The 11512-nt window shown below is 45.1% G+C and overlaps 1 protein-coding gene across 1 annotated transcript in view; it reads right to left on the bottom strand.

The window, feature by feature from the left end:
* Positions 1-11512, bottom strand: part of SHISA6 (shisa family member 6) — a gene marked incomplete at its 5' end in the record, with an annotated part of 267860 nt that overhangs the window by 9463 nt on the left and 246885 nt on the right. The window contains one exon of the mRNA XM_009280183.1: positions 2917-3069. Within this exon, the coding sequence (XP_009278458.1) occupies positions 2917-3069 (153 nt within the window). The remainder of the gene's footprint in view (positions 1-2916; positions 3070-11512) is intronic.

Below are 11512 nucleotides of genomic sequence, written 5' to 3'. Positions count from 1 at the left end.
CTGGGCATCGATCAGTGGGTGATGAGCAATTGCATTGTGCATCACTTATTTTGTATATTCTTTTATTATTATTATTATTATTATTATTATTCCTTCTTCTGTCCTATTAAACTGTCTTTATCTCAACCCACAAATTTTACTTTTTTTTCCCCAATTCTCTCCCCCATCCCACTGCAGGGGGTGGGGAGTGAGCGAATGGCTGTGTGGTGTTTAGCTGCCTGCCAGGTTAAACCACAACAGAAGGTCTAGGAGCTGGGTGCTTATTTCCCTTTGGCTCCGGAGAAGACCAGCTATAAGAAAGTGATTCAGTGATTCTAGAGGTGCTGAGTATATGCAAGCCCAGTGGGAGCATGGAGCGCTTAGCACTTTTAGAGCTGAAACTGCTTATTTAGTTACTCAAAAATATAGTGTGAGGCAGTTGGTTTGGCATTTGTCAGGTGCTTTGCAAGAGGATGGGTTGGTGCCTTGCAAAGATGACTGAACTATATCGAGACCTGGCATTGATGGGTAAATAGCTGGTATTTCCACTGCAGTGTGCATGGATTCCCTTCCAGGGCTGACGCTGCTGAAAAGTTAAGAGGGTGAATGAACCCCACTCTAGTCAATGGCCAAAGACTAACTCTCATGTTCTTAGATTCAGGTTGACTGCCAGGTATCCTCTGAATGGGGACAGGGACGCTAACTGTCCAGAGGGTCAGGAAAAGCTCAGGAGAGGAATACTGACTATAATCAGCACATTCTTGAGGACATTTAAGCTTGGCAACTTAACACAAGCCTATTTTTGTCATTTTAGACAAGTATCTAGGAAATGCAGTGCTAGAGTTCGATACTTATTCCCTTCTCCTGTGATCTACTGGCGGGCGGGTTGGACAGGTAGGAGCCTGTCCTTTCTTCAGCTGCTGAGCAAAATTTTCTGCACCTGGTGGCTCAGACTGCTAAGACACCGCTTAGTAAGGTATTGCTCAGTGCACAGATAGCATTGCTTGGTGTGAGTGAATTTATACTCAGTGTGAATCAGGTAAGCGTTGTAGGAGTAGGTAGAGGATAGTGTTCAAATCTGACATACATTTCCAGATGTTGGCTGTGGAAGGGGTGGGAGTTTCAGTTAGCATTCATTTGTGGTTTTTTAATGTTTCAGTGAGATATATGAATAACTTTAACATAGAGCTTAAGGAGATTTCACTGAGCATCTATGCACAATATATAAAGCAATAAATGAACCACAGGCTGGAAGAGGTCTTGACCATCCCCTGCATCACGACAGGAGCAGCCATTGTTGCTGTTCCTGGTGAGCACTTCTCTAACCTGTTTTCAATGATGCCAGGACAGAGATCTCCCAGACTCTGAATAAGAAGTATGTACCCCAGGTAATCCCAGGCACTGCAAATCAATTACAAATGAAACAGCAGTTTTCAGCGCTATCCAGGGGGTATATTTTTTGTGCTGAGAAATTTTTATTTCAGCTGAGAAATGAAAACAAATCATAACCTCAAAATGGGGACATTTTAAAGCAGCGATATTGCAATGCCGTCATTTCAAGGGTTTTCTAATATCAGGTAGTATCATCAAAGCTGCTCAAGAACATGGACAGTTCATCACTGGGATGCAGCGAGGGAAAAATCCTTGTGGTTGGGAGTGTGAGATCCAAATGTTACCAGTGAACAAAGCTCATGACAGAAGCGGTTATGTGCATGGCACACTGAACAGGGAAGATGGTAGGCTCCAATCACAAAATACCTCATCTCTGTTCTCCAACACAGTTAAGCACATACTTGCTTTTAAACACATCAAATGTATTTACCTTAATGTTAAACATGTACATAAGTCCCACACTGAAGCACCAAGGAGTGGGCTGAGATTTTTTATGCTGTGCTACATTTCCAGTCCATTTTCTCTTCTGGAAAATCTTCCACACAGAGATTTGTTATGGACAATTCAAAGGCTTCCCTGCCACTTAGGTTTTTGTGTTTCACTTAGCTGGCTAAATTGGGAATGCAGATTTTATATAGACTAAGGAAGTAGGATCTGCTCCTCAACCTTCAATGAAGCTATTGCAAGTATAAACACCTAAGTTATTTACCTAAATTAGGCAGTGTGAATACATGGCCTCATCCAGAAAATGTTCATGGAAACATACTACAAACCTAGTGTCTGAGTCTGGAGAGAGCATTTGCCCGCACAAGTATCACTTATTTCATAATCCCACCAAAGCTGAAGAGTTTGCCATCAGTCAAGGTGATGGTCTGGAGCATTACAGGAAAGTTGGCAGAACAATGCAATACATAAAACAGCAAGAAAGAACAGATACTAACTAGTGTGAACAGGGCAGTGAGCAACATGCTGAAATGTCAGAGATGCACCATGGATCAGTGTACGGCATAGGTCAGGACCAGATCTGGACACATACACCATGAAACATGGCAGATCGCAGCACTGCTCAAGGCAGGCAGATGTGCTACTACTGAAATAGGTGCTCCCAACCATTTCAGCAGCTTTCTGTTGGCTTGAGTTTGTCATCTGGTTCCAGCTACCCCCACAGATTGTGAGATATCTGCCCTGGGCATGCCAAGGTGAGCTCAGCTGATCTGAGGCAGCCAGCTTGGCTCATCTTGACTCCACCAGAAAGAAAAAGGATTCTCAGATGACTCTATCGGGAGCAGATATAAGGCAAAGCAGTGGGAGGCAGCACAGCAAGGAGGTCAGTAAGCAAGTAACCACATGTGCTCTCACAATAATGAAGTGACTCTTTCTCTGTACTCTTCCTTGATGGGAAGCGACAGCCAAAAGAGTCATTACCAGAGATGCCAACTTGGGCAGTACAATGACAGAGAGAAGAAGATTATTGCCTTAACATTGTGCCCACTGCGGCTTACAAGCCAATGAGATACAAAGGAAATGAAATGAGCTGACACCTACTTAGTCTCTTCAGAGAAGAATATTTACTTGGGTTTGTCTTGACGGCAGACTCATAGGATGGTGGGAGCTGAGAGAGGTTCTGGAAGGACCGGGAGAAGGACAGATCATAGGGTTCGGTGGCAGAAGTAAGGATGTTGTTCATTCGTGGCTTGTCTGAAAAAAAAAAACAACAGAGAAAGGCATGTCCACAGTGTGCATCAAAACAAGTTGAGAGAGGCAAGCCATTACCACAAACTCCGGCAGGGAGAAGAGTTATATCTGAGCAAGCCTCAGTGACAGGCTGTTGGACATAATTCAAACTGGCACCAGCAGATCAGTGAAAAATGGATCCTGTGGCATTGTTTCCTTGTCCACAGTGACTATGGAGAGAAGCAAACTGCTTCCTCAAAAGCACATGGACAAACCAGCCCTCCTCACCGTGGGACAGAGGGTCTGGTGGACTGTGAGTCACCCCTCACTTACCATGGAGGGCTGTGTCATGGTGCTGTGGACTGACCCCACTGCAGCCTGCATGAGTTCAGGCAGCATCACTTACCTTTACCCCAGCAAGCTGTGCTTTTCCCACCCTCACACCCATGGGAATGCGTTTATGGGGTTATTTTAACTGGGGCTGATAATCAAATTGCTGTCTCATAGTGCCAGATTTCTGATTAATGCTCTGAACCTGGAGGCTCCTGGGCAAAGCCGTTCCATGGCCCCAGGGGTTCTGATGGGCTCTAGAGATGGCCATGCTTCCCCTGCACACAGGGAAGTATGAAGCAGAGCTGTGGGGTGTACATCTCGGTGCAGACAGAAGACAAGGCAAGGTTTGGAGAGGTTCCTGAAGCAGGAAAGGAGGTGCCATCCCTGAGGGGTGGAGGATGCCTCTCTACTTATTTTCATTTTGTTGGTCACTGAGGAGTCCTCAGCCAGTGTCAAAATGCCCGCTGTCAGGACGCTAATGCTGAGGAAACTGTCAATAAGGATTAGCACTGAGCCTGGATGTTAAAAGTCAAGTCCAAACAATCTGCAGCCTGATATTGAGATTGTCTGGTATTGAAATCATGGTCCTTTGCTGCAAGCTGGATAGAAAACGGTCTTTCATCAGCTCAGCCAAGGGACAGGGACCTGTTGAATTGTATTTATAACTCCCAGGTGTTCAGATATTAAAGTAGGCAGAGATGGAGCTTCAATTATTAGAAGCAAAGCTAGAACAGACTACAGGGGGCTCTGTGAGTCTCAGCTCTGCTGAGCTCGCACCAGTGACGGGATTGCATTAGCTGGGTCAAAAGACCAAGGAGGTAGCCACTTCAAGTATGGTCTGAAAATTAAATCAGAGGGCTAAGTTCTCTGATACAGCTGAGGAGAGGCAGAATGCTCAAGTCCTGGGTTGACACATTGCTGTTGTGCACCCCTCTAAAGTGTGCTCATGAAGAGCAATGCAACATGTGCTCAATATGCACTTACGTGCCTCAAGACCCTCTTACCTCCTCTGAACCATGGACTGGTTGAGGTTAAAGTGCAGCTTCTGCCCAAAAGTAATTGAGCAGCAAGGGGAATTTTACCTTGACAAATGTGTTGGCTTTGTGCAGTGTCCAAAATTTGCTAACTTCCCTCATCTCCCACAAAAGTTTAAAACAAAATCCACCCAAGTAGAGCGCAGATATTTCAGAAGACATTTTTCTAGAGTCACAAATTAAACTGTTTCCTGCAAAAAAAATTTGCAGGAGTCAAACCATCTCGTTCCCTGCTGCCTTTCTCCTGTGTGGAGTCCTGTTTGTGTTAGCAGAACACCTTCCTCCTCTCTGAGTGCTCACATTTCACTACATCCTTGGTGCTCTCTGTTGCCTAGAAATGGACCCAGCAGTTCCCACGCATGTCTGCATGTGGGGATGCAGAGCTGCCTCCACAGCTTTTCTCCCACTGTGACTTCCCCTAGATATTTTAAACCTTCTGTCACCTACCCTTCACATTGCACACATGCTTCTCAGTCAAAGACAGGCTAAGACAGTCTTGTCTTCCAGCATGAACTGCTCATGACTTCCCAAAGCCAGCGTGGTCAGAGCACTCCTCTGGACCTCTCAGCAGAGTTACACTCCCAGTGCTCAATTCAGAGTCACCTGAGCCATTTGGAGTATGCCAGGGTATCTAAGACACCCACAAAGGGCTGAAAGGAGTGATGTGGGACCTATCAGAGATCTGATGTCACCCATGTTTAGGCACTTGAATAACAACTACCATGTCCACGAACCCAACACTTGTTCTTTCCTGCCCCTGTCATCACTGATTCCATGCACTCTGTTGCTTCCTCACAATGAAGTTTCCTACAGAACAAATCACAACAGTGCACTCTTTCCCAGGTATGTCCAGGGTATGACCGCGAGTGGAGGAACAGCTTCCCCTCTCCTTCAGCACCAGTCTGACACCAGCATGGGATACCCATCTTGTGTGAGCCCCCACCGCTGCCAGCACAGCAAGGTGAGGGGGAAGGAAACCGCTCTGTCGGGAACAGGGGCTTGGCATATTTCAGCAAGCACCTGCATGCTGTCCTCTGGGCTCAACAACTGACAGCCAATGTCAGCCACCTCGCAGAATAGGAACAGCCCAGCTCTCTGCCAGAGCATCGTTTTGTTCCCAGTTCTGAGAAATTATGAGGCACTTTCTTACAGAATTTAGCAATGGTGAAAATTTCCTCTCAACAATGCAATAATCATCTTGGTTAATAAACTCTTCTTTCCTATTGCTTATGTATGTCTCTGCACTCCTGGAACAGGGTTATTGTCTGGCAAAAAGAACATAGCCCCAACTGAGCATATAGCTAATGTGTCATCTCTCTGAGAACATTATTTTCTTGCTGATGACTTCAATCCATGTCTAATAGACTGACTGCAGGATTAGGAAGTGCATCATATTCATCAGGGCACTGGAAACAATTGATTAGATTTTATCCAGTAAACAGAGACTATATCAGCATTGAAACTACGTTCCCGCTCCTATTTGTGCTTGTGTGGCAAGGACCCTGGGGTAACATCTCTCTGCAAATTTCTCAGCCAGAACCTGTATCTAATCTCCATTTTGCATGGAGGTTTGGACATGCTGAAATAAGCCCAGTCATATGTATGGAATTTGTGTTCAGTGCCAAAGCAGGAACATTAATTGACTGCTTGCATGAGGTGTGTGAAATTAAGTGCCACATATTTATCTGATGGGCTTGTGCAGAATCAGTACATCTTCTTACTGCTTTTTCCACCCAGTCAGTCAGGAACAGACCATAATGATTTTGGCAAATGAGAAGTCACCTTGAAATCCACTACCCATCATTCAGCAAAATAAGGGATAAACTGAAATGACCAAAGATAATTTCAGATGTCTTTTGCATAATGTAGTTTGAGGGCAAGATCAGAGAACTGAGAGACTCTAGTAAGGAGAAATATCTTGTGCAATTTATATTCTGGGACGAGTTCAGCCGAAGTTTCTTAGTTCTTTACTCCTGCAATATATCTGAACATGCTTTTCTCTGGTCTCTCTCCTTTTTGTTTGTGGTGCTTGTTGGCTCCTATGGAAGTTGCAGGACATAATTAATTAACAGGACGTAAAAAAAAAAGGTCTCCCCGTTCCCTGCAAGGCAGCTGAGGTTGTATGCTGCTCTGTTCCCCAGCATTCCCACTCGTTCCAGTCCAGCTCTACATTCTGGGCAATGGGAGATGACCACTGGGAAATGGACAATGTCCATGGTTACTGGGATTACCTTTGAAAGTCAGTATTAGTCCACATTTTCCTCACCACCATCCTGCAGCCACATGCCGTTTTATGCCTTTCTGATACATCATGCATTTTGGGTGCAATTTGCAAAGTTATTTGCAGAGGAACATGGAGGAAATGAAGTGCATAGCACATACAACAGAGATGGGAACATCATCCAGCAGTGACATTTCTCTTGGTTTCTAAGTTCTCTTTGCTACAGCCTCAAAACAACCACACCTTTTTACAGCCAATGCAACTTTTTAAAATTCTGCCAGTCTCTCTCTGATTAATTCAGCAGGAGAGGGCTCAATTCTGCAGCATTTCCTCATCTACTGAGCACCAGTGGTTTCACAGTGCTCTGACCAGAGTGCCGTGTTGCTCCAGCCACTGGCAGGGCTGGTAGCATGGCACAGCACTGCCAAAAACTCACTAGGCTGCACAATGTTGGCATGATAAGCTCAGGAAGGGAGCAGGCATCTCTGGAGAAAGACTGTTCCTTTGCAGCTCTAATCTCTTCTTGGACACCTAGCAAACAAAAACTGTGCATTTCTTCTGCTTCATGAGGCAGAATTGTTGGGCCAGTCCAAACCCTGTTGTATCTCCATGAGAACCAGTGGACTCATGGGCCAGGCTCAGGAAAGCTCCCCTGCTCCATTTAGACCAGGCTCGCTCATAAAAACTTGAGAAGGTGCCACCCTGGAGCAGAGTGGCAGAGAGCTCTGCACCTGAGGAACCAGGAGCACTGCCTGCACTGATGGACTGCCAGAGGAACGTGTTTCCTGCTACATCCCGTATCCTGAAAAGGATGTATGGCCTGCGGTTGGCATGTCACCCACATGGATGTCTGGGGGCTGCAGTTCCCTCCGTGCATTAGGGATGCAATTGCAGCTGGCCTCTCAGTGGACATATGGATTCACTCCTCTGCTTTATGCATGCACTCGACTGCTTTGTAATCTATGAAGGAAAGAAAGTCACTCTAAGTTGAGGGAGACCCTCAATTCACTGTCAGTGCTTTGCAAACTTTATGCAAGCACAGGGCTCAGAAGCAGTTTCAGGATCTCTAAAGCTGAAGACTTGTGTTGTGGAGATGAGACCTGAAGTCTTCTTGAAGTGTCTTGCTCTGCCCCAGTTCATGGAAGACAGTTTCTGTTTCAAAGTGTGTAGTTCTGTTTCAAAGGCGCAGAACCTTTCATGTACAAGGACAAGAGCAGATGATACCCAAGACAAAAAAAGTGAATTTATGGCAAAGTTTTAAACAAAGCTCAAGTGGTAAAAGGGATGTGCTCCATATTTGCATATGAGTCTGCACATATGTTGTGTGAATTTTGCAAGACATTTCAACAGATGCCTTTTAAAACATTCACCCAGAGAAAGCAAACAATGTCACCTAGGAGAAGCTGATACAACCAAGCCTTCTGCTGCTCAGCTTCAGCTCAGCATAGCTTCAGTCCTCTGTCAAAGCACACACTGCTTCCCCAGCACTGCCTTCTGCTGAGCCATTTGAAGGCCCAGACACAAAGTCTTCTCCAATTCTGATGCAAGCTCTTACAAAGGACCACATTCCTCAGGAAAATCTGGTAGTAGCTGATGACGTTTGATAGCCTTCTGTGCCAAGACTTAGCACCTCCTGAGCCATCCTGGAAGTGACATACTGTTAGAGCAGGCAAAGAACTGATGTTCACAGACTCAAATTAAAATTTATAACATATATCTTCAGTGTTTGCGGGGGGAACTATCTGTGTTTTCACACTTCTTTTTTTATGTTATAAACACTGTTATTAATAGTCTTTTGCATCTCTCACGAAGAATCTCAAAGAGGTTTATACATTTCCAGGTCAGATCCTCCATGGTGTAAATCAGCAGCTCTCCAGTGAATATCTGCCCTCATTTATATGAGCTGGAGATGTGGGATTTTAAATTCAGCCAGTGATAAAAAAACCTCTGCATATCAGGATGGTGCTAGGATTAGGTCTTTCAGGGCTCATGGCTGAGAACTGAGCAGCAATCTGAAGGGGTAAGATGCAAAGAAGATGAGGTACACCAGCACATTGCAAGATGATGCCCTTAAATGCTACAATATATACACACAGTATACCTACAATATACCTGAATTGTGTCACCCAGGGGCTATTAACATGAAGATGCTTCTGAGTACACAAAGTGCTTAACTGAACAGAGCATAGTTACACACTACAACACGGGGTGAGAGAATAATGTTGCCAATTAAAATCAAAGGAAAAACTACAGAAAGTAGAATTGCACTTAGGAATCACAGCAAAAGATATATTCACTTCTCCTTGAGTTCACTGCCTTTTCATGGGGATGAAGAAAACAACACATGGCTCTGGCACCAGAGCAGCCAGCAAGTAGAACTGTGCAGAACTGGGACTAGGACTCATTCTTGCTGAATTTGAGACTTTGCAATTGAAAACTGTCAGCCTGTTAACTCATTCCACCTCTGCAAGTGCCTCATGCTCAAAGCTTGCCATTGCATGGAGAGGAAGCTCATTTGAAAAGGAAAATGCATCAGCATGTTTGTTCCTGGCAGCAGACAAGCAAGGTGAGTAAGCCAAAACTATCTCTAGCCACTGAGAGAAACAAATCATCCATCCTGAATGGACTGTGTGTGACTGTCTCCTTTCAACCCTTTGGTACTAGGGTTTTATATATTTTAAAAGAATCCCTTCAAAAACTACCCTCCCACCTAGCAAAACAAAGATTAAACAATCAAAGATGGCAGCTGCATCCTGGAGCAAAGTATCCCAGGGCTCTCATAGAACCAAAATGATTGCTGAGCACCAGTGCACTCTTTCCAAGCTTCTGTGACGCCCTGTGGGTGCAAAGGTGACCGACACAGTTTTATGGCTCTTTAAATTGACCTGTCAAAAGACAGGGAGAGAGAAAGAGAGAAACACACGGCCGTGGCGATGGGGGCTTGAGGGGTAGGGGAAAAAGCAACGCATATAACTGGAAGCTTAGAGTGTGAAATGCTATGATGAAGAGGAGGGAGGCACTGCCTGGAAGTTGGTAAAGAAGGTAGGAAAGAGAACAAACATGCAGGAGAATTAGTTGGCAAGATGGATTTCAGAAGAGCTCAGAAGCATCACACTTGGGACCCTTGCTACTCCTCCATCCCCCAAATCTCTTCCTCTCACCCTCCCAGTTGTGAAGGGAGATGCAACTAGTTTGATTTAGACCAAATCTTCGCACTGCCCCGGAGCCCTTTGGCTTTGGAAGTTTTCTTGCTCGCCTGGCGCTGGTTGGTGCCAGGGGCCAGCTCCCTGAGCTCTGTGAGGGTGAGGCAGAAGCCCCCAGGCAGGCTGAAGGCGATGCAGGGACCACCACAACCTTCTGGCGGAGTCATAGTGAGCTCCACACTGATAGCATTTCTAGCAATGCAAATGGCAAAAATCCCCTTTGTCTCAGCAGTTTTACATGTTCTGATTTTTATGATGCTGTGATTTTGCCTCCAGAACTTCTGGTCTTTTTCACTGGTCTCACATTCACTAGGAATAAAGATGCTGCTTCCCCTTGCTTTTGGTTCGATATCTTCTGCTTCTGTAAGAAGAGCCTGAGGCCAGTGTCAGAGCTATTCAGCTCATGTTGGCCTTTTGCTTAACAACTGTATTGTCACAGGGAGAAGCTCCTCAGATTCCTCCCACAGGTGAGGGTGGAGACACAGTTACACAGCTGAGTTTTACTCCACAAGCCTCAGTGGTTTTTTTCCGATAGTCACTTGCTGGGTGGAACATGGGCCATGTCATGGGTGGCATAACGGTATTCATCTGCAAGTTAAGGCCTCCATGCTCAGCTGATGGACTGCACCTCGAGTTGGGAGGCTGTTTTAGCTCTGCCATACTAAGACCATGAAAAGAGTGATTTCTTTGTCCAAACACACAATTTATTTAGTCTAAAAAGCAAAAACCAGTTGCTTCAGTGCTGAGCATTTTAAAGGAAGTTGCCATTGAAGTCCTTTGTCTGTTCTCAGCCCCAGGGTTGTTCTCTGTCCTCTACATCACTGCCTAAAGGAAGGTCAGCACATATGTCATCAGAGGCTAGTCACATAGCTTAAGTCCAGCCATGGCCCCAGCAAACCAATACATCCCCTGCACAGAGGTTGGCTCTGCGCTGTAGGACACTGTTAGCAAGTTCTCAGGTCAAGACAGGTAAATGTCGATCCTGATTCACTAGTGACTTTGCTCCAGTCTGCTTTGTAATCGTGTAACTGGAGCTGTATTGCAACACAACAGTCTGTGTACTTTGCTTTGCAAAGTTGGTGCGCAAAGCAGCTGAATCAACTGGTATCCCCATCACAAATGGCAATATGTATGCATCAAAAAGCTGGCACTATGTTGTCCAGTCCCGTCAGATTACCTGGTTCATCTCTCTTCCCACTTTCATTAAAGTCCTGCTGCTTTGCAGAAAGAGCAGTGTACATAATGTGTCTATTTGTTCTGTAGGTTATATTCTAGAGATCTGATTATCTTCTAATTTCCTCACATATATTTCTACTGGGGATAAATCTAATTTAAACAGTCCTTAATTGTTATGATTTTTTAAACAGTGTCTTAGACACAATAGACACAAAACTCTCAGCAAATTGCTGGAGGAGATGTGACAGTACAGGGAATCATTTTCATATCTTCTGGGATTGTCCCAAATTGAAGCTTCTGGTCTGATGTTAGAAAATTGATGCAAGAATTATTTCAGCAATATATCCCCCAAAGCCCTATTACTGTGTGGGAAGGAAGATGCCCTGGATTTTTTAAATGAAGAAAAGAGAAAGAAGGAAAGAAGGAAGGAAAGAAAAGAAAGAAAAGAGAGAAAAGGGGGGGGGGGGGGGGGAGGAAAAGGGGGAAGGAGGGGAGGAAGG

This window comes from Aptenodytes forsteri, unplaced genomic scaffold, assembly GCF_000699145.1.
Source record: "Aptenodytes forsteri isolate BGI_AS27 unplaced genomic scaffold, ASM69914v1 Scaffold707, whole genome shotgun sequence".
NCBI lineage: Eukaryota > Metazoa > Chordata > Aves > Sphenisciformes > Spheniscidae > Aptenodytes > Aptenodytes forsteri.
The sequence above is the reverse complement of the archived record's forward strand: the minus strand, read 5'-3'. Positions and strand labels throughout refer to the sequence as shown.